The sequence below is a fragment of the Schistocerca piceifrons genome, chromosome 1 (assembly GCF_021461385.2).
Source record: "Schistocerca piceifrons isolate TAMUIC-IGC-003096 chromosome 1, iqSchPice1.1, whole genome shotgun sequence".
NCBI classification, from domain to species: Eukaryota; Metazoa; Arthropoda; class Insecta; order Orthoptera; family Acrididae; genus Schistocerca; species Schistocerca piceifrons.
Genome location: NC_060138.1, coordinates 876068404 through 876092509, shown reverse-complemented (window position 1 = coordinate 876092509; position 24106 = coordinate 876068404). Strand labels below are relative to the sequence as shown.

Genomic DNA, 24106 nt, shown 5'->3' with positions numbered 1-24106 from the left:
CATTATATGCCTATCATTAGGATATTCAGCCACCAGTTATGTATACGCTGCTATTGCTTAGCCTGACCGTATTACGCTTAGTGTGACGCTTGCGCTTGGCAATACTTACCATTAATGTTACGCGAATCGTCATGTGCAGCGAAGTTAGCGACGACTAATCAAGATCAAATATGTCTGCCCAATTTTGTATTAAGGTCATTTGTGTTGTTTTTGTGGTGCATCTATACGTCTCAAAGCATATGACACAAATATATTTAAAAAATTTTGATATCAGATGAACGATAAATATGGATGCTCCCCAGAATATTTTATGGTTTTGGGCGGCACTGGCGTGTAAAAAAAAAAAAGCACGCAATTTCTAAAAGTATTCTTCATTGTTATTTGTATAAGGAATTAATTGTGTTTCTTATTTAATGTGACAGAGTTTAAGTATTAATTTTTTGCAGTGTCCATTACCTGAGGTTGCTGCTCTGGAAAACCGGCAAGAAGCAATCCTCAAACAACTGAATCAACTTAAAGAGCAGATGACAGCATTGAGAAAAGAGCTCAGACAATCTGTTCCAAAACCAATCAATGAAACTCAGCATCATACTTTTGAAGCTGGCTTGCAGGTATATTTCATTTGCTATTCCAGTTACTGTTGACAAAACGGAAATTATTTGTTAAAATCTGATGTAATATGTGTGTTAATTGTGTAATGTCTACATACATATACTATGCATATTGATAGGACACGTTCTGTGTGGCACACTCATTTACTGTGGTATTTACATGCACATTCTACCTTATAGAAAAAATTAGATTGAGTGCAGCAAAGCAGACTTTATAACTTACATTACAAAGGAATGGCTTCAGCTATAGATTATTGAATTACTTGGTTTTAGGCTGTATAGGAATTTATTATTCCTCTGTCAGATAATGCAGATTCATGGTCAGCAAAGTGGGAGTGTACAAAACATGGAATATAGGCCCGCATCTTTCAGAATAATAAATATTATCTTGAATGGCTCTTTGATTTCTCTGCAGCAGCACTGCACCAAGAATTGTGTGGGCTCTTAGTACTTACAGTTTACAGGCTACTTGTAGGAAATATATTAAACTTAATAAAAAAAGCTAGAGACAATTTTGACAAATTTATACAATATATCCATTGTGGATGATGACCTGCAAGAGTCATTTAAATTGGTGGTGTATGGAGCTGTGTTTGCAAATAGCCACTTTTTGAATTTGATAATATTTGTTGTACCATTTGTTTATCTAGTAGAGTAAGCTCTGACCATCATGTTACATTTGTTTCCCTGTTTTGCCATTGTGCTTAAAAATATGAGAGACTCTAGAAACATTTTTGTGTTTGACAGACTAATAAATCGGCATTAATCAGATCAACCGAAGTGTTCCAGCCATCAGCTTTGACTTTGACATAACTTCTGTCGTGTTACGTAATCTCGTAGATGCGTGGTGTATGTGAAAACAATTGCTTTTGAAGCAAGGGTGTTATTAGCATGCAGCGGTCTCATTAGTGTTGAATGTTGATGTTTGTAAGTTGGATTTGAGTTTCGTTAGTGAGTGAATGGACTGATGCAGTGTTGGTTGTCAGGCGTTGTATATTACTTGTCTGCTTCTTGTTGAAATTATGTATTTGGAGTGTTGTCAGAGAGTTATTGTAGTGTCTGTGGTTATTGGCTACAGATTTGTTTTAGGCATTGAATTGTTAATGATTGGAGATTTAACTTTTGCTTTGCATTTGTTATTAATAACGGATATGATAAGGAAAGTCACTATTAAGTTGTTGCATGCCACAGTGAGTGGCAATATAGCTGAATGATAAAGTTCATCCAAGTTGTATAGTCTACTGGTGGTGTACATCAAGTGCTGTGTTTGGCAGAATTTACGAAGTTATCCAAAGTTTCTGCCTCTTGGTTAAGGGATAAATACGAGATATGTCCTTAAAGTAAGTTCTGTTTGGTTGTATGAAACAAACATGTACAGATACAGAAAAAATGTTTATTGTACAAAAATCTACAACTGTTAAACAACTTTTCTATATATCTTTCAAAATTTTGTAAGCACTTGTCATAGCGTGGCCCAAGTTTTTGTATACTTTCTTCATAGAAGTTTGCCGCCTATGTATTCAACCATATGGTAACATGTTCTTTCAGTTTGTCATCATCATTGAAGTGATGACCACCAAGGCCAGATTTTAGGTGTAAGAAGAGATGAAAGTCGCTAGGAGCGAGGTCCGGGCTGTACTGAGGATGATCAAACGTGTCCCAGTGAAGTTCCCTTAAGAGCTGTTTGCTCGCATTCGCCGTGTGAGGTCGGGCATTATCGTGGAAAAATACAACACCTTTTGACAGTAATTCTCGGCGCTTGTTCTGTATTGCGCAGCACAATTTCTTAATGGTCTGGCAGTAACCATGTCCATTGATTGTTTGGCCTCTTTGTCAGAAATCAGTCAGCAAAATGCCTTTTCTGTCCAAAGAAAATGGTGCACATGACTTTTCAAGGTTTCAAGATTTGTTTACGCTTAACCTTCATTGGGGATGAAGTATGCCTCCATTCCGTTGATTGCCATTTTGTTTCAGGGGTGTCATACGATATCCAGGTTTCATCCCTCGTGACTATCCGAGAAAGAAAACTATCGCCTTCTTCATTGTAGTGTGTCAAAAACTGAAGTGCACTGCCCATCCGTTGTTTTTTGTGTTGTTCAGTAAGAATTTTGGGTATCCAACATGAGAAATGTTTTCGAAATTTCAGTTTTTCAGTAACAATTACATGAATTAGTGATTGTGATATTTGCGGAACTTCCATAGCAAGGGCACTAAGTGTAAACTTAAAGTTGTGCTTAATCTTCTCTTCAATTGTGTGAACCAGTTCATCTGTAACCACAAACGCACGTCCACTTTGTTCTTCGCCGTGCACTTGATCACGTACTTCATTGAACAGTCTCACCCATCTTCTAACCATTGAATCACTCATAGCATTTTGTCCATAAACCTCACAGATTTGCCGATGAATTTCCTTTGGTTTAACTTTCTTTGCGTTTAGAAAACGAATCACAGATCTGATTTCACACGTGGCGGCATTTTCAATTACGCCTGACATTATAAAGAAGCACTACAAAGTACACGTCGGCAGCAGCTATCTGAAAATGGTGTACATGTCTTCTCATTGAGTCAGAGTAACTGCTGTGCATGCTCGGAACTGCAATCGTAGCGCTGCCGTGGATAGAAATAGAAACGGAACTTACTTTGTGGACGACCCACATGTATGTGGCATGGTTACCATTTGGTGATCTGTTTGGATGGATTCCTGGTTTGAGAAGTCTATGCTGGCCATTCATGTTGTTTTCAAATTTATGATGGTTTTTTTTACGTGTTTATGTGGGCCGAGGGGGGGGGGGCATTGTGGAGTTTGTTCGAACTATTTCGGTCAAGTTAGGTTTTTGCTCAGAGATCAGCAAGTTTTGTTTTTTTTGTATTGTAGACTTTGTTCTGAGAGTTGCGTGCTGAATCCATGCCACTCTATACTGCACCATAGAAGGCCACATGGCAAGGATGGCACATGGCTGGTCTACATCATGTGGCCTGATTGTGGAGTAGGTTTTGCTCTAGTTGTTTCAGCTGTGTGAGTGTTCTCACTGGAATGTTCTAAATGGTGAGTACCTTTGCCAACTCAAGGTATTCTGTGTGTCAGTAATATGGATGACCATTGCTGTGGAACAGTCATTGGCAGGCAACTTCGAGGAACCTGCTACACTTTAGCCATATAAGGATTATTTGGCAACTGGGGTGCTGTCTAATTTATCAATACAAGAGTAAACGGTGATAGTAGTGGACCACGTCTTGTGGTTAATAAAGTGTTCTTTGTTATTAAATGTGTGAGAGGTTTGTTTGTAAAATTGTTGCATTTCTACATAACTAGAACTCGGGAGGAACTTCCAAACAGATCGCCAAATGGTAACCATGCCACATACATGTGGGTCGTCCACAAAGTAAGTTCCATTTCTATTTCTATCCGCAGCAACGCTATGATTGCAGTTCCGAGCATGCACAGCAGTTACTCTGACTCAGTGAGAAGACATGTATGCCGTTTTCAGATGGCTGCTGCCGACGTGTACTTTGTAGTGCTTCTTTATAATGTCAGGCATAATTGAAAATGCCGCCACATGTGAAATCAGATCTGTGATTCGTTTTCTAAATGCAAAGAAAGTTGAACCAAAGCTAAATTCATCGGCAAATCTGCGAGGTTTACGGAGAAAATGCTATGAGTGATTCAGTGGTTAGAAGATGGGTCAGAATGTTCAATGAAGGAAGATGATGATGTCAGGAGAAACAAAAGTTGAGAAACAAAACCGGCATTCTACGGATCGGAGCATGGAACATCAGATCCTTTGATCAGGCAGGTAGGTTAGAAAATTTAAAAAGTGAAATGGACGGTTTAATGTTAGATATAGTGGGAAGTAGTGAAGTTCGGTGGCAGGAGGAACAGGACTTGTGATCAGTTGAATACAGGGCTATAAACACAAATTCAAATAGGGGTAATGCAGGAGTAGGTTTAATAATAAAGTTAAAAAAATAAGAATTCAGATAAGCTATTATGAACACGATAGTGAACACATTTTTGTAGCCAACATAGACACGAAGCCAAAACACAGTAGTACACATTATTATTATTATTATTATTATTATTATTATTATTATTATTATTATTATTATTATTATTATTATTATTATCGTAAGCATCAGTTACAGTAATACACATTTAGTAAAACAAAGAAATATATATAAAAATGAACATGTGAAATTATATATAGTACACACGTTTTAACCCTTTTAGTGCCAAATACGATCTGATCGTGATCCAGATTTTCGGCGAAAAATGCCAGTAACGATCTGATCGTGATGCCTTTCTCATTCATTTTTTCCGCACTTGAAGGCAAAGTTGTTAGTATTTCCTAGTGAATGAGAAAGGCATCACGATCAGATCGTTACTGGCATTTTTCGCCGAAAATCTGGATCACGATCAGATCGTATTTGGCACTAAAAGGGTTAAAATGGCTCAGACTACACTCGGATGTTGATGGACTCGATCCAGCAGAGTGCCTCGTGGGATGCTTGATGAAGCTTCTCAATGCCACCAGGGAAGTGTCTGGACAGTCATTCACAATGTGACTCATTGTTTGGGTGTCACCGCTGTCTCACACACTGTCACTTTAAAAGCCCCACTTGTGTATATTGTATTTGCACCTACCCTCTTCGGTCCGATATCTGTTTAACTGCACCCACATCTCCCATGGTTGGTGGAAGCCTGGAACTGGAACTGTTAGATTGCCTACAAGTTCATGGTTTCGGGTTCTTGTAGCTTGCCACTCACGTTTCCACTCTGCGTCCTGGTTGAATCCTGTGTATAGCATTTGGACTCCCATTTCATATGCTGGTCTTCTAGATTTGAGGCAGTGATAGCAAATTGTTATGAAGAGGGATCGAGTTGTTTCCAGAAACTTGCTGACAGAGGTAGTAAAGAGCAGCCTTTCGACGGAGGTCTGATGGACAGATGTTTGAAAGCACTGGTAGCCAGCAAGTAGGTGTAGACCAGACTGTACCACTAATTGCTCTCATAACTGAGTTCAGTTGGACATCTACTTTCGCTACGTGGGTGCATCGGAGCCAAACTGGTGCACAGTAGTCTGCTGCAGTGTATACCAGTGCAAGGTATGCTCCTCAGAGGACTGATGTGGTTGCTCCCCATGTACAACCTGCCAGCTTTCTCACAAGGTTCACTCGTGTTTGTATCTTCTTGGCCAAGTTGGAAAAGTGTTTTTTGTATGTTAAAGTTCTGTCCAGAGTGACTCCCAGGTATTTCAGGCCGAACTGTGGACTGATCTTTGCTGATGAAAGGCGATTAGAGAGGTGGAACAGGCTTACCTCAGTTTTAGACACATTTGGTCTCAGTCGCCATGTCTCAAAATACTCATAAAGTTTAGTAAGGCTTTTCCTTAGGTGTTTTTGAACATTCAGAGAGGTCTTCACTCTGATATGAAATTGCCAGGTCATCTGCATATTGAAATTTTCGCCAGGTCAGGTGTGTAGAGGTTGAATAACACTGGAGGAAGGACAGAGCCCTAAGGTAATCCGTTATTGAGTATATGCCATCTGCTTTTCTCTTCTCCTTGATGTACTTTAAACTGCCTATTACTTAACATGTTACTTAAGAGGTTGTCTAGAGTTTCGCAAGGTATTGCTCTCAAAAATTTCAATAATGGGCCCTCACGCCACACCGTGACATAAGCTGCTGACAGGTCAATGAACACTACTCCAGTTTTAAGTTTCTTTTGGTATCCAGATTCTATGTGAGTAGTCAAGGAGAGCACTTGTTCACAGCAGCTTCTATAAGGTCTGAATCCAGCTTCTTCAGGTGGTATCATAGCATTAATTTGATCTTCGATTTGGTTTAGGCCGGTATTACACTATCAAATTTCTTTGTCAAAGATATTTGATGGTTTAATAGGAACTTTGTCAAATGTCGTCCAATATTTGATCAAATCTAGGGCCTCGCTATAGATTTGATCAAAGAAATTGCTTGTCTTTTGTTCACTGCAATGTGACATGTTACCACATGGAGCGCTAGCATCGCTGCAGCGTTCTGTCGTCTGTAGTGTTTTTATAAACATTGCCGGTAAATACAATTAGTGTGTGCCGACAACTACAAAATTAATAGAGATGTATGAAGCTGATGAGGCGCTTTACAACGTGAGGCACCCTGAATACAAGAATAAAATAAGAAGATTGGAGACCTGACCTGACCTTTCCTAACCTAACCTAACCTAACATAACATAACATAACCTTCTCCTGTAGCAAGGAATCGGAGTGTTACAGTGAGCCTGTCTTCTGAAGATGAAGATGTAGCAGTTCTTAAGTGAATATTGTGCTTTGTGATATGAGGATACACTTCACTGAGCACGTACAGGAACGTATGCTCATCCATTCTTAAGTAATTGATGTACCACTTGACGTCTTCCACTGTAAGCTCACGTAAGAAGTTTTGTTGAATGCTTTTATCGTGTTGTCGTAAAACCCATGGCTTCACCCAGATTAGATTAGTTTTTCGTTCCATAGATCCGTGCTGAGGAGAACCTCGTGGATGTGGAACATGTCAATTTTTTTAAGCTGAAAAAACAATACTAATAGTATGAATAAATACAATACATCATTTGGTTCTATTAAAAATTTCGTCAATGGAGTAGGAGTTGGTCACTAGTAAGTCTTTCAGGCTCCTTTTAAACTGATCTTTATTTGTAACTAAATTTTTTATGTTTGCTGGCAAATTATTGAAGATGAGTGTTCCTGAGTAGTGGACCTCTTTTTGAACTAAAGTAAGTGCTTTTAAGTCCTTGTGTAGATCATTTTTGTTCCTGGTATTGTATGTATGAACTGAGTTGTTTGTTGGAAAAAGATATATATTATTTATGACAAATTTCATTAAGGAGTAAATATATTGTGAGGCAGTAGTTAGTATACCCAGTTCTTTGAAGAGGTTTCTACAGGACGTCCGTGAATTTACTCCACAAATAATATGTATTACACGCTTTTGGACTGTGAAAACTTTTGTTTGACTTGAAGATTTACCCCAAAATATTATACCATAGACATTATGGAATGAAAGTATGCAAGCTTTTTCATTTTTATGTTGCCTACGTGTGCTAACACTCGAATTGCAAACAGATTAGTTAAGGCGTTTCTGCAGTTCTGGGATGTGCTCCTCCCAACTGAATTTATTATCAAGTTGTAATCCCAGGACTTTTACGACTGTCAACCTCGTATGTATGGTTCCATTTTTTCCCCCACTTCTTTTCCGCATGTGCGCACAATGCAATTGGGGTACGTACAACTGCTGCGGTTAATAACAAGTTGTTGTCAGCCATCTTGAACTTTGACGAAAAATTTGATGACAGTGTAATACCCCTTCTAGCGCTACGTCAAAGATCTTTGTCAAATATATTTGGCGGAATATTTGATCAAATCTTTGACAAAGAAATTTGATAGTGTAATACCGGCCTGAGAATCATTCTTTCCAATAGCTTGTAAGCACAGCTAAGTAGAGATTTGGGGCGGAAGTGTTCTGCAGCTGTTCCCTCTTTCCCTGGCTTTTTGATAGATTTTTTGGGTAATGTTGCTTGTATGAAGAATTTTGTTAAAAAGGCAAACTAGCCAATTTCGCGTTACGGGCCCACTGTGCACCAAAAATTCAGGGTAAAGCCCCTCTGCACCTGCAGCTTTTCTACATTTCGTATGCTTAAGGGCTGTCTCCAATTCAGTGATTGTAAATGGAGAAGAGTATTCTGGGTTATGTTGCAGAGATTTCTTGACTTCCATAAGCTCTCTCTTTACTTGCCGAAGATTTGCTTTATCCAGTAGTGTTAGGTTCGTGCCATGTACAAAATAGTTGTGTTGTGTGTGTGTGTGTGTGTGTGTTTGGTGTGATTATCATGTGTGTTCAGATATGAAATAAAAGGGCCAGACTCAGGAGTCGGGATCCAAACACGTCAAGAAAGAAAGCTGGGCAAGGAATTGGAAGAGAACTAATTTTTGGCAACGGGAAATTGTTCAGGCATGACACAGAGCGCTCTGATTGGAGGAAACCAGCTACAGTGCATGAAATAGTTTAATCAGAATGTAGATGTACATCAGTAATAGGCTCAACATCTTGTAAATTTGATTGGCATTGTGCTTCCGTGGTTTAACTGTTGCTCCTATAATTAAAAAAAATAATTAAAAATATAAATACCTTTTGGGGCTACGCAGCCACCTACTTTCATGAAGTTGTCCACCTCACAATTGAAGAAGGCTGTAAAACAGGGTAGGGTTGGCACACAGTCATTGACAACTGAGCAGAGCACAACATCCCTCAGTGGTAAACGTTGGTACAAGCTCCCCACCAGAGGCAAAAAAAAAAAAAAAAAAAAAAAAAAAAAAGAGAGAGAGAGAGAGAGAGAAACAGCAGTGGGTTGAGGATGTGTGTTGAGGAACTGAGTTTGTTAGCTCGGGGCAGACCAATGTCTATATGTCTCCAGTAAACACATTATAAGCAATCTAATGTGTCTGTATTACATGGCTCATCTTCCACAAAAAGGATGGCCTTAGTGAAGAGAGAGCTGAAAGAGGTGTTGCAGTTTTCATAAACAGCACATACCACTCCTCACCTCTCCCACTCACCACCCACCTACAAGCAGCAACAGTATCGGTCGATGTGTGTTAATAGGTTGACAGCATGTTCGCTGTAAGTGCCCCCACGTGAAGTTCTAGACAAAGAAGTTCTAAGTGAACTCATACTCAGCTTCCCCAGTCCTTTCTCCTCGTTGGTGATTTTAATACACATTGTGCTTTGGAGCTCTGCGATCACATATCCCAGGGGTGGAATACTTGAGTTCCTTCTAATATGACCACATGCTTGTTTGTCAAATGTGGGACTGAGCAAGCACTTCAGCCAATGCAACAGTGTTGTTCACTGCTCTCGATCTCTGTACTCCCCTCCTCCCCCCCTCCCCCAACAAAACACACACACACACACACACACTGCTTGATGGGAAGTAGTTGACAATTCACACCCGAGTTGTCATTTCCCAGTCTGGATTCACATGCCGGACAGAGTCATTCCTGAAAGAAAGCCACCACCATGACAGCATCCAGAAATGAGTGAATCGTATTACTGAAACAGTCCACCACACTGTTGAAGCTCCATTCCACCAGACAAAAGGGTGGCCTGTCCATAAGTAGAGCAACAAATGCTACTCTGCAATTAGAACCAGATGGGGAAGTTTGTATGCAGCCAAGTGCAGACTTTCAGGTAGTGAGGGTGAAATATTGCTCAGTTATTAAAGAGAGAAAGAAGAGATTGTGGCAACAGTCCCTGAACACCTTAAACTGTTCCAATGCAAATACAGTTGTATGTGAGATCATCAGTAGGATTTCTGGGCTAGGTGGGAGGTAGCTACTACTTGCTGTAATGAGGAAAAGATATCTCCAGACCAACTTGTGAGGCATTGCCCAGACGTGGACAGAACATTTCACCAAGGTTACTGCCACTGCAAGGCTGGATCCAGGTTTCCAATGCTACAGACTAGCCTCTGAGAGTGGCAATTGGGACTTTGTTTCTGTCAATGAAGAACTACCATTTTTCTGTGTGGTAGCTGAGATCTGCTTTACCTGCTGCACTTGACATGTCACATGGCCACAGTAGGGTCCATTATAGTATGTGATGGCATCTCATACAGTGTTGGAATCCTCCTCACCCTTTTTAATCATTAGGGTATCAGAACTCTTTCCCAACTCGTAGAAGTAAGCAATTTTGTAATTCTTCTTTTAAAACATGGGTAGAACCATATGTGCCTGAGTAGTTATTGCAGTGTTGCCGTAACTAGCAGTGAAGAGGAAACTTTTGGGCAGATAGTCAACCACTACGTTGTATGGCTCTTAGAATCCAGACAGCTCCTTAGTCAGTTTTAGTGTGGGTTCGGGAGGTATCACTCTACATTCACTAACCTGGTCCTCCTGGATGCAACTGAACAACAGGCTTTCCTACATAGGCTTCACTTAATAGATATGTTTCTTGGCATCAAGAAGGCCTACTTGGAGGCACAATATCCTTGCACAGCTCCATGAATGGAGCTTTTGAGGACATCTTCCCACCTTCTTTATGCAGTTCTTTCATTTCGCAACACTGTGTTAAATATCGAGTCAGTGATGTCCTCTCAGGCCACTATGAACAACAGAACAGTGTCCGTCGAGGAGCATTTTAAGTGTGACTGTCTTTACTCTAGCAATTAGTAGCAAACAATCAACAGTTAAGTCCTGTCCAGCATTCTTTATTTATAGACAACTCCTTAATTTTTTTGTTTTACATCCTACCTTGCAACAACAGGTGGTCAGTTCAGGGTGTATACGACCGAATTCCGGGAATTTTTCATTGTTTTAGTTTTCAGTTAAAGTTTTGTAATTTTGACTGGTAAGAACCGATACTCTAACAAAGGATATTACTGTATCCTGCTACTGCAGAATAATACTTCAACAATAAAACATAAACGAGAGAAAAAGGCGAAAATAACTTAAATTGCAAAGGAAATGAGCCATATACAGCAACGACACACAGTGCTCATGCAAGCGTCTACCAACAGCAAAATGTGTCAAAGGCTTTAGGAACACTATGCAATGCTTCATAACAACAAATTGCCTCCAGTGAGCGTGAAGTCACAACTGTGTACATTAGATTCGTTTTAGCAGCTACGAGCGGGCTCACGTGCATGCGCAGTTGAGTCGTATTAGAGTAGTAGATTCTCCCACTTCTGGCTACAGGAATGTGGCTGTTGGCTGTGCAAGCAGTCGCAGCAAGCAGCTAGATGCTACCAGGAAAAGGGGGTGCCAAATTCATATTCTTGAGGAAAAAAAACTTGTTTCACAAAGTGCCTAGCATCCAGCACACATTTGTCTATGGATTATTCATATGATTTTGAAGTGCTTCCCTGTTCGTCTTTGAACACATTTTAAGTTGATTTTTGAATGTATCATAAGTTCTTTTTCAATGTGTGCTTAGTGTACGTTATGTCTCTGTCAGGAGAATCCTCGTTGCATCTAGAAATAAACTTTCTGAAGACAAAAGGGGACGGGGCTATACGAGATGAGCAGAGTTAAGCCAAACAGATGAATGCCAATCACTGTCTGATTATGTGGTTGATTGGGTTTGCGAATGATCAGTGTTGTTATAATTACTAGCGAAATCCATAGATTCAGACTACCAGAATAAACGACTGACAGGAATAACAGGTGAGAAAGATTACGTGTTATCTTCTCAGTGTATCCAAGAAAATGAAATTTTGACAGAAAATTTTTGGCCAGCTCGCTACACTAGTAAAGACCAGTTGTACAGTCCCCAGCTAGCAGCCGCTTAAGTTCTATTCTGGAAGTAACTCGGAAAACATGTTGTACAAACATGTAACAACGCCTAACTGGAAAATAATCGCGGGATAACTAAACCTGTGATTCTGGCAGGGTTAGTGAGGGTAATCGGCAAACAGATTTGGACAATGGCAGGAATAGCTACAGAATTGGGAATGACAAGATTGTTTGTTAGAACGAGGAAGGAGAAGAAACGGGGACATCACACAAATTATGAAAAAATAAGACGATTCCAAATTTATATAAAAATTTCGTAATACTACTTTTCGATCTCGTGCTTGAGAAACTGGTGCGTATGAATGAAATGTGAAATTATTTCCTAACATAAAGTCTTGATATTGGTACTAAGTGAATTATATTCTGTTGTGTTATAAAAATGGCTGTTTGTGCCAAAACAGTCTCGTTTATTTGGTGTGTGTTGCAAAATTGCTGCAATGTTAGAAAGGCTTATTTTGTTTTATCTAGCAGACAGTGACAAAATAAGACGTAACCAGATTAAGAAACCACACCGATCTTGGCTATTATTTGTGTTAACAACTTTTTCAGTATTAGATAACGACATTTCGATTTTTCATATAGCAAAAGGTTTGACGAACTTTGATGAGGTAATAGATTCTTTCGCAGACAGGAAAGCACGCCATGTAAAGCTGTTGCAAGATTAGAGAGAGAAAATGCTAGGAGCTAAGGATTGAAGAACTGTGTACTTTCTTGCTTGTCTCTTGTCTTTATTGGTTTTATGTATCCTATAGCCGGCCGGAGTGGCCGAGCGGTTCTAGGTGCTACAGTCTGGAACCGCGCGACCGCTACGGTCGCAGGTTCGAATCCTGCCTCGGGCATGGATGTGTGTAATGTCCTTAGGTTAGTTAGGTTTAAGTAGTTCTAAGTTCTAGGGGACTGATGACCTCAGCAGTTAAGTCCCATAGTGCTCAGAGCCATTTGAACCATTTGTATCCTATATTTAATTTTATGTCACACAGAACAGCAAGTTATTAGCTAATAGATAATAAAGAGTGCAAATTTTCTGAAGAGTTCTTCTTCTCCCGATTACAAATAATCCCATCCGCTATTAATTGCGAGATTTTTTTTTAAAGAGGGGCAGGCTGTCAAACCGGCCAACTGGGAGCAGGAGAGGCACCACAGGACATTTCAATTTCCGCTGTCCTGAATATAGTTTCATGACATGACATGACTGTCCACAGAGCGAAATACAGTGAGGTGCCATAGAAGAATGCTTTATGAAGAGGCGTGGCACTGCACTTTGGCACACTTACGACCAAATAACATGTCTTAAATTTCCTCGAACACATATGCTTTATGTTTCAGACTTTTCAGAAAGATGTGTGCTACAAGATGAACATATTTTTGAAAATTCAATTTTTTTTAGTATTGACCTGGTTCGCAAATATATGCCATAATGGCTCTAAGCACTATGGGACTTAACATCTGAGGTCATCAGTCCCCTAGACGTAGAACTACTTAAACCTAACTAACCTAAGGACATCACACACATCCATGCCCGAGGCAGGATTCAAACCTGTGACCGTAGCAGCAGCGCAGTTCCAGACTGTAGCACCTAGAACTGCTCGGCCACAGCATATGCCGTAATAAAGAACCAAATATGATATAATACAGTACTGGTGCTCCAAGAAAATTTACATCCCGAAAACCACACTGAAAAGCTTAATATCAGATCGAGGTCTACTTCATTGGGAATCTGGACATACGACTGTGCACTTTTAAGTATGCACTTTAAATGTGCACATATTAGTATGGTTCATGAAATTCCGATGCTCTTAGAGTATCCTCTGATGTCTTGTTTCTTTTATGACATAATGTGTGATCTTTCAAGATTCTTAACGTTGCTTCCTACAGCATCATAGGTGTGCAAGCACGATTACGCCTGTTATCTGTGCTCTCTGGCAACTGCTGAAACAAACCTATTTCTAACAGGTCGCAGGAAAATACTGCGAATGGTGGTTTGAAACGCGTTACTTTCAAAGTAAATATTATTTTATGTAAGTTGAACTATGTGCGAGAATGTACCATGAATTTCTTGACTCATTTAAAAATCAACTCTTTGATGACGAGCCATTTAGAAGATTTTCGAACCCTGAAGTTCAGACATTTATGTCATTAAACTATTGTTTGTGTGTTCGTGCTACTTAACAGTGATGTTGCTGTTGGATGACTACATCACGTGTGCTGTGCTCTGAATATCCGCTGTCATCTGCTGGCGAGATCACATGACATGAGCTATGACTGGCTTACAAAAGCTCATTGCAGTCTCGGTTTCAATTATTCGGAAAGTAACATGCGGTGTTTGGTGGAATTCCAATGTATACTTTTTTAATACGAAAACACAAAGCGTACATGTTGCTGCACATCAAAGTGATTTTCCCCTGAGTTTGTTTTCTAAAGTGCCTGGAGATTCTATGCCCGTGTATAAAACAATAACCATTCAAACGATTGATAAGGGAAAATACACTGTCACTTAACACGGAAAAAGCGTGTTTTCACCTGGCAGAAAGTGTATTTTTAACTGGGAAAAATCCTTGTCCGCGTATACACCATGCAGGAATGGGTGGAGAAAAGAAGTTTTAGCTTCTCAGATGAAAAGTCAGTGTTCATTCTTTTTAACAGTTCACATTCTATTTTTAGGATGACAAGCATTGTTCTTAATTTTGGAGGCATGAAGAGGTTTCTGGGTCTCACATTTGATTTTAAACATATGTTGTTGCTACTATATATATTAAAATGGCTAATAAATGGCTTGATTACAAGTGCCAACCAAATGAGTATTTGAAACCCTTATGTTTAAAAATGTACATAGTGAAGGAATTAGGATGGCCACTGGGGCCTTTCCTACCAGCTTTACACCAAATCTTGCACAGAGGCTAGTGAGCCTACACTTAACATCAGGTGGTGATTCTCCATCTGATGCAACAGGCCTGTAAGATGTTGTTCACTCCACAGACAGTGAGAAATGGGGCCTTGTGCAATTCATATGAAGAGTGGTCTTTTATATGAGTGTGGCTGATTTTCAAGTTTTACACCAAGGCATATCAGATCTCCATCTTGGCTTTGAAGAAGCCCAGAATTGTTTTAGACTTGACAAATTTCAAGGTAGATTGCACTGCAGATATTACCTTTCAATCTGTGTTTGATAACATTTTAGATTGGGTTCACAGCTGTACATTAGTGTACACTGACAGTTTAAAACAAGAGAACTCCTTTGACTGTTCAGCAATATTACCTGCCCATGTTTTCAGGATTCGCCTTCACCATGAAGATGCTGTATTTACCACAGAGCTCCACACAGTTCTGAAGGTAGTAAGAGAAGATGAGGTGTTTTCAGAGCAGACAGTTTTTCATCTTCTCCTAGTCCTTTAGTGCCCTACTATCATTGCAGTATATGTACCCAGCAGAGAAAATGATGCTGTTAATGCAGGATAAACTGTTGTTTCCTCGGCATCAGGGGAAGAAGGTATCATTTTGCTGGGTACCAGAGCAGACCAGGCATCTTAAGGGGTCCTGCCAGGAACCTGGCATGACACAATGTGCCATTCCTCATCCCCGCACCCCCCCCCCCCTCCATTTTGTCATTTTTCTGTTGAGGGAGAGGGCGATTCAACTGAGCGACAGTAAGCCAACTATCCAGACATGGCACTCCCCACACCAGTTATTCTGGCAGGATGAAGTGACTGCTACCTGCCTCTGAATAGGACACTGTCCCTTATATACCATAGTAACTTCAAATACATCAAACCTGTCTATCTCCCACAGGTCTTTGAAATGCAGATGGGAGACTGTAAATCCCTGCATATAGGAGGAGTTTCAAAAAGGCATTAATCTTCATGTGATCTGTGACTTGTGCATCACAAGTTCTGCCAAGCTGACAATGGATGTCCACCATGTGCAAATTAATGTACTTACAAAGTCATCCATCAGTTTATCATCAAGATAAAGATAAAAGACTTCCACTAGAATCTTTGCTACTGTCCAGCACTAAAGCACATAGCATGATGTGATCACGTAGACTTTCCCGGCGTAATAAGTCTTGGAAAGTCTCTTCTGGTTTGCTGCCGGATCCTAAAATCAGCTCGACTCAATATTTCAGTGATCCAACTGATCACCAACTTCAGGAGAATGCTGCTTCTGCATTCCCACTGAGTCCCACTGAGAATTGACGCCAGGCTCTAAATCTACGTCCTATATAGGCCACCATTCAGTACATGGTGCATGCACCGTCCGTCAAGGATGCTGCCCTCCAAGACAGGGAGGTGGCGCCGCCCTTTGTAGAACACTGGTGGCGACGATCTATCGCACTCAGGGCCGCACCAAAGAACATTCAATTTTGATGCGAGATAGTACAGGATCCCATTTCTTGCTAAGAGGAAACCCATTGTCTCTGTTGATTAAATTATCCACCAACCTAATTTCAATCGTCTCTTTATAGACACTGTTCCAAAAACTGGAAATGTTGGCAACTACCACAGTTTCATCAAATTTCATTCCATGACCCTCACTTAAGCAGTGTTCTGCTACTGCCGACTGTAATCATAACATGAGTGCCTCTTGGCTTCTTGGTGTGGAATTAATAATTGTGTTAATATAATATTTAAGAATTCCCTATGTGTGATTTTCTCTTTGTGTTGCAGGACAGACTTCAAGATATTGTTGTAAATGTTAGTCCACAACATCCTCCTTACTCTCTTATTGCCCTCGCAAGACTATGGAATGCAAAAGTGAACGTGAGATTAAGCTGTCACGTCCACTCAACTGTAGTTAATGCACCTAAAAATGAATGCTTCAGTAATATGGATAATCAAACGGGAACAGAAAATGTGCCAGAGTTAACTATCTTCATTGTATGGAAAAATGGTATGTGTAACCTTTATTTTTGTGCAGTGAAAAATTATGTCAAGATTTTACAGTGAGGTAAGGAATAAAATGACAGTTTATTATTGTTGGTACTACTACTACCAGCAACAGCAGCACCATCACTAGCACCACTTCCTACATAAGAGTTTACAAAACTCTCATGGAAATAGGAGTCACATGGGAAAACAGTCATGCAGTTAATGTTCTAGTTTTCATTGTTTATCAAGAGATAAAGATAAGTGATCCTCTTCAGGAACATTGGATCTAGATGGCAACATACATTACATTTATGTATATCAAATGCTATTATTTTACAGGATTACAATATTATGTACTTAAGACTGGTTGCTGTGAAACTCAAAACATTCAGTCCAACTTGTGTCACTATGTACAACAAATCAAATTGTGTTATTATTTATTTGGATTATCTTGTAGAATTCACGTAGCTCACATTATTCCCTTGGTTTCGTCTGCTACTTATATGTTTATCTGTGGTATTCTCTTCTTTCATTGCCCATAACAGTGGAAAAAATAATGATATAAAACATTGAACACCAGTTCCAACCAGTTGCCTATAATATCTGGCCTCCACCATCAAAGATACCAACCACTTCCTTCGCCGGCTCTCAGCCACCCCCTTACTTTACCTCCTCGATCCCTGCTCATCACTGTTGATGCCACTTCCCTAACACAAACATTCCTGATGCCCATGACCTTGCCACTATTGAACTTTACCTTCTCAACGCCCATCAGACTCCGGACCCACAACCTCATTCCTCATACACCTTATTAACTTTATCCTAACTCACAAGTATTTCTCCTTTGAAGGGGAGGTTAACCAGCAAATCCACAGCACAGCCAGGGGCACCTGCATGCCACCCTCGTATGCCAACCTATTTATGGGACATCTAGAGGAGACCTACCTAGCCCCCAAAATGCCAAATCCCTTGTCTGGTTCAGGTTCATTGATGACACCTTTGTGAGCTGGACTCAGGCCTAGACACCCTCCACAACCTCGGCATCTTCTCTCCCACCCACTTCACCTGTTTCTCCTCAACCCATCCTCCTGGACATTGACCTCTTCCTCTCTGAAGGCTCCATCCATTCCACTGTCCACATGTTAGCCATCAGCATTATCTGAATTTTGATAGCTGGCATCCCTTCCACAAAAAAAAAAAAAAAAAAAAAAAAAAAAAAAAAAAAAAAAAAAAAAATGCCTTTCATACATCCTGGCCACTACACTGAAGGTCTCACCAACACCTTCATAGGCAGACGCGATCCTGCAGACCTAATCTGCAAACAAACCTCCCATGTCATTTCCCCATACACCCACTAATCCTCACAACACCCTGTTCAAGAGAGTGCCCCCTTGGTCATCCAGTACTATCCTGGACTGTAACAACTGAACCACATCCTCCATCAGGGCTTTGATTACCTATCGTCATGCACTGAAATAAGGGACTTCCTTCCCAAGATCCTTCTCTTCCCTCATAAAGTGGTGTTCCATTGCTCATTCAACCTACACAACATCCTAGTCAATTCCTATGACACTACCAATCCCAGCCCCAACCCCTTGCTGCAGAGATCATATCCCTTGGAAGACCCAGGTGCAAGACCAGCCCAATCCACCCACCCTGCACTTCCAGTTAGGTCACAAGCTTATTCTACCCCATCAGATGCTGGGCCACCTGTGAAAGCAACCAAGTCATATACGAGCTCGGCTGCAATTATGGCACAGCCTTTTATGTTGGTATGACTACCAACCAGCTGTACACCAAGATGAACGGCCACGGCCCAACTGTGGTGAAGAGCAAAGTAGACCACCCTGTGACACAACATGCAGCTGAACAGCACATCCTTGATTTCCTTGATTTCAATGGCTGTTTCGAAAAGTGAGCCAGCTTGTTCTTCTCTCTACAATCAGCTTTTCTGAACAGCACTGATGGGAGTTACCGTATTTACTCGAATCTAAGCCGCACCTGAAAAATGAGATTCGAAATCAAGGAAAAAAATTTTTCCGAATCTAAGCCGCACCTGAAGTTTGAGACTCGAAGCAGAGAGAAAAGTTTTAGGCCACACCTCCAACTCGAAACAAAGTTGGTCAATTGTAATATGAGACACAATTTAGGTCGAATAAATGACGATACAGCTACAGTAGTTTGGTTGTCGTAAGCTTAGCAGTTAAGTTTTACCAGGTAGGCATTGCTATGCGTCAGGCGCTCCATCCGTATTTATACGGGTACCCTTCCTTTTTCACGTGCTTCGTCTGGTTTGAATTGATTGCTTATTTTTCTTTCATCTGATAAGTGCCGTTCTCTTTGTTATAGGTGTTTACGTCACTCTAAGCTGAAAATGCATTACTGTACTGTGTCACGCATTGTTCATCGCATTCTGATAATGAGTGTTTACGGCCTGTCGCCGCTCGCGGCATGGGTTGCTTTTGTGCGCGCTACCGCCGCTTATGATTTAAAAAAAAGGAGAGAGAGGAATCGTCTCATTAGCGAAACAATGGCAAGAGACTGCTATTTGTTGTTACTTACACTGCTGCTTTCTTTGATTATAATCAACAAGAACCAAATAATAGGCTGCGTATGATGCAAGATGTTCTGAACGAGAATTTAGCGAAAACTTTTCTCCTTTTGAAAATCTTTGCAGACGCCTCTTTAGTAACTATATTCTGCACAGAAATTAGAGTCATCTTAGATTTAAAAATCTAGTCAATTCCCGTGCTTCAATTCTGACTGTATCAGTATTAGGCATAAGAATAATACGAATATAAACATGACATGATATGTATATTCTTCCGCGTTTGCTGTTGTCGCACTCTAGTTTCGTAGTTTATTGGGCAGAAATGATTTAAATGACATGGCAGCAAACACGAAAGAATACATGGCAAAATGTTTATATTCGTATTATTTTTATGGTGAAGAGAATACTGCGTGTGATTCACAATTCATAAAAGTTCCTATTAGCAACCATCCCTTCTCACAGGTAGGAAAAAATTCAGAACGTAGAGTTGGCCATGTTGACAAACATCCAAAACGGTCTTGCCAGTCGGATTTTCGTAGTACATTGAAATGCTGCTACATTCGAAGATGAACAATACGGAATTTGTATTTACTTCGTTGGATAATGTATGAAAATGAAGTGGTCGAAACTCATCTTCCACCTATTTTTTTTTTTTTTAATTTTTTTTACTGACGCAGAGGTTTTGCCGCCAGTATTTATCTGCATGCCTGTGTAGCGCTACATATATTCAACGGCAGAAGTTAGTTGTGGTGGCACCTACCAACATTTTTCAGAACTTCCGCTTACTTTGCACTCGATTCTAAGCCGCAGGCGGTTTTTTTGGTTACAAAAACCGGAAAAAAGGTGCGGCTTAGATTCGAGTAAATATGGTAGCCTTACAACACATTCTCTGCTCCTGAAATTATTCCGGCCTCAACCTGCGGTATGCTACTGTCCCCACACCCTCCACCCAATGGTTTCCACCCTCTCCATCTCATCACATATTCCCTTTTCACAAACCTCACGGTCATTGTGTGCCACCCTCCGCCAATGCATCCTCCCGTCTTTCCCCTTTCCCAATCCTCTCAATTTCCACTCCTCATTTCTCTACCCTGCTCCTCATCTCCCTTCCCCACGGCCTCCCAGCACTCCGTCTGGTAGCAGTCTTTTCCGTACCTTCATCTAGTCCCTACACACTCTGCCAGACAGCACTCCCCCCCCCCCCCCTCCCCCCCAACTATACCCTGCTATCCCATTCCTGCCCCCTTCCAGATTTCAGCTTTCGTACTACATGACAGTTGCCTTCTGGTCGAAGCTGCCAGAGATGGCAGTCGTGTGTGCATGAGGTGTGCGTGTTGTAGGAATGAATGCATGTCTGTCCCCTTTTCTGAAAAAGCCTTTAGACCAGAGCTAAATGGGTAACAATCTTTCTCCTGTGCCTTTCTGAAACTCGACGTGTCATCTTTATAGCGAGTAGCAATTTGTCCTTTTCCTTGTAATGTTAATATTGCAACCTGGAGTTTCCATTGTGTGATAGTAACTTATTAGAGTTGTTGTTAATCTTGTTGGCACAGTTGCTCCCAACCTGTTTCTTTTCAACTTTGTGTTCAACGTTGAGTTTTATAATTGTGTACAGCTCACTCTAGTTATTATTATTATTATTATTATTATTATTATTATTATTATTATTATTATTTGCATTGAGACACAGTAGGATCACGCAAAACATTCTGCCTCATTTGCGAATTCCTTCTGAGATGTTCCATGATTCTCTCATTTTTTTCTCCATCGAGTCACTTTCTGTCCTGTCTACATTGCCCCTGGTTTCTTAGGGCTTCTGTCTCAGACCTAACATACCATTTGTATATCTTGTCTCTGTATAGGTTTCTGTCTTGAACTTCTATTGGATTGATCTGTACTTTTTTTTTAGATCAAATTTGACTTGTGTGATCCATGGAATTGTTGACATGACGCCTCGTATGGATGTCAGAATACTGTTGTTGAGTCTTTTTGATGTGCCCATAGAACTTTAACCTTCTTTTTCTGACATATGCTGCTGGGTTTGATATCTATTCTGTGTATTCCCAGAGTGTAATCTGTATTCCTCTTCTGTCAGCTTTGGCCAGAGAATTTTTTCATGATTTTGCATTCTTCATTCAAATTGTTAGTGTCTCACTTGCATACAGTATTTCAGGCTTTATTACTGTGTTGTAATGTCTGATCTTTGTTTGAATTGACTTGCATTTTTTATTTCGTGTGTTTTGTGGTCTGTTGTAAGTTCTCTTCATTTTTTGTAGTCAAGTCTTCTGTGAGATCTTTTCTCCTCCATTAGGTTAGAGGATTTCACCTACATATTTGAAATGTGTTACTCTGTTTATCTTGTCATATTTTGTATGTTTAATTTTGAGCAGAAGAATTGGAAAGAGATTTGCAGGCCAACTTCTTTTGCACATTCTTTTAGTATTTCTATTTGTTTTGTTGGCATTACTTCATTAATCGAGAGGGTGGCCAGGTCGTCTGCGAAAGCTAGGTTTGAGATTTCTGTCTTGTCTTGGAATCACCCTGTCGTGTTGATTTCTAGTGTGCATGGATTTTCAGTTCTTTTTCCCATTCACGTATTACTTTGTCCAGAACTATGTTGAACAATAGTGGGGATAATCCGTCACCTTCACATAATCCAGTTTTGCTCATGAAGGTGTCATAATAGATTTCACCCATGAATTTAACGTGTTGTGCCAGCCAATGTCTGTCTGATTAGTCATAGTGTTTTTGCGTCAAGCCACTTTTCTTGTAAGATGTTGAATAAGGATTGACAGTCAACAGAATCGTGCACTTTCTTGTAGTTATTATTACTATTAATAATAATAATGTAAATATTTGCTCATTGTGAACTTTTAAAATTGCAATATTATCTCTCTGTAGCTGTCATAGTAACCAATGAAATCTTCAATAGTAATCTTCAGAGAGGCTGTCTTGAAATTGTGGTTTCATAAATTTCCCAATTGTTGTCATCAGGCATCATGTAAGAGTGCATTTTTATAAACCATGGACTGCACCTCTCTACTCTCTAGGAGCATCAGGTGACCAAGTCACATATTTTGAGCAGTGAGTGTCATATCTTGTGTTGGATTGTGGCAGTGGGGGAACTGGATATCAACACTCCCATAGACGCAATATTATAGTTTCAGTTGTGAGCAGTAATGTTAGCTAGAAGCATTTTAGATGAATTTATGGTAGCGCAACATCCTACGCATAGCTTAGGTGGAATCCACTTTCCTTGTTGACAATATTGTAATTTATACCTATTTCCACCAACTCACTGGTATGATGTAGCCATTTAGTGTGTTTAAAGTCAAACATGAGTCTATTCTGTTGTTGTAAGAATAGAACACAACACCTTTGAGAATAGTGTACTTTATATACAGTAACATGGTTATACATAAACAATGCACACGGAGACAAAGTATAAACAAAAGAAAAGAAATACACACTCTTAGAGCAGAGATTACAGAGAACTCAAAACTAGGTACTACAGTAGGAGGAAGTAGAAAACACATCAAAGTTTGATTTATTTACTTCAGTAATTCTTCCGAAATCAAACTGTGGTGCACAAACTGCTTTTCAGTAAGAAAAACAAAAATAATAATGGAATAAAACACATCAATTACAAAGTTCTGTCTCAGTACACTTTTGTATCAGCGTAGGGGTGACATAGGCGATAAACTGTCCTGTCACCGCAAACATCACTATTCTACCAACTATGGGTGCTCGACCAGGTAACCAGAGAGCTGAACCCCAGTAGAGGGAAAACTGAACCAACAGGTCTAACTATGAAGAGCAGAGTGTCCAAACACTGCATAGAGACTGACATAGAGGAAGCAGCCAGCCTGAATGATCAGAACAACTAACAAACTGAACCAATAGCTTGGCACGAAGTGAAAGCAGGGTCCATGTTATTTGATCTCGGCCTAAGCACTAATTGGTTCACTGTATCGCCGCTGGAAAATAAACACCTGGGTAAGCAAGTCTGCCTTACTACACTCTGCACATGTCGTTCTCTGCCATGAGACCCATGCCAACTCATCTGCACTCATATGTATGTCTGTTGGTCAAGACACTAAATCCCTCCGCCATGAAAAGGACATCTAGGATTGAAAATGGGCTAGTTGCTACCACGACATCTTGTCACAAAACTTGAGAGTGTGAGAAATGCCCTGGCAGTGGATCTACCACCGAAGTAGGCAACGATAACCCAGCTGATGCAAGCCAAATTGCTGGTGGAACATGTGGTCCACCTGCATCAGTGAGGGCAAGGACTCACCCACAGGCAAATGGGGAAAGGAGACTTCAGATTCCAAGTCTATGAACTCAGCACCAGTAGTTGCGATCGCAACTATTCCATGGATGAAAGTAGGATGGTGGCACAAGCAATGGGGACTGCAGCAGGTGCACAAGCTGTCACAGTTGGGGGTTTCCTTCTGGAAGAACGTCGTGGATGACTGTTGTTTGGATGACATGGAGATGGCAGCACTGCGGTTCCAACAGGTTGCATACACAATTGTTTTGAATGACAAGTCAGATGCCCGTGACCAACATCCATCATGAACAAATGCCGACCTTTGTGGCCCACCACCACACCTGGCAGCCACACCCACTGCCAGCCAGAAGACTATGCCCAAATGGCAGCTCCAAAAGGGAAAGGTGGTGGACTGCGATATTCAGGGGCATGTGACTTGGGTGTGTAACAAATCCAAGAGGCTCCACA

The 24106-nt window shown here is 40.5% G+C and overlaps 1 protein-coding gene across 3 annotated transcripts in view; it reads left to right on the top strand.

The window, feature by feature from the left end:
- Positions 1-24106, top strand: part of LOC124716368 (probable aminoacyl tRNA synthase complex-interacting multifunctional protein 2) — a 35260-nt gene that overhangs the window by 431 nt on the left and 10723 nt on the right. For all 3 annotated transcript variants that reach the window (XM_047243170.1, XM_047243169.1, XM_047243168.1), the window contains exons 2-3: positions 447-611; positions 16611-16833. In XM_047243170.1, the coding sequence (XP_047099126.1) occupies positions 447-611; positions 16611-16833 (388 nt within the window). The remainder of the gene's footprint in view (positions 1-446; positions 612-16610; positions 16834-24106) is intronic.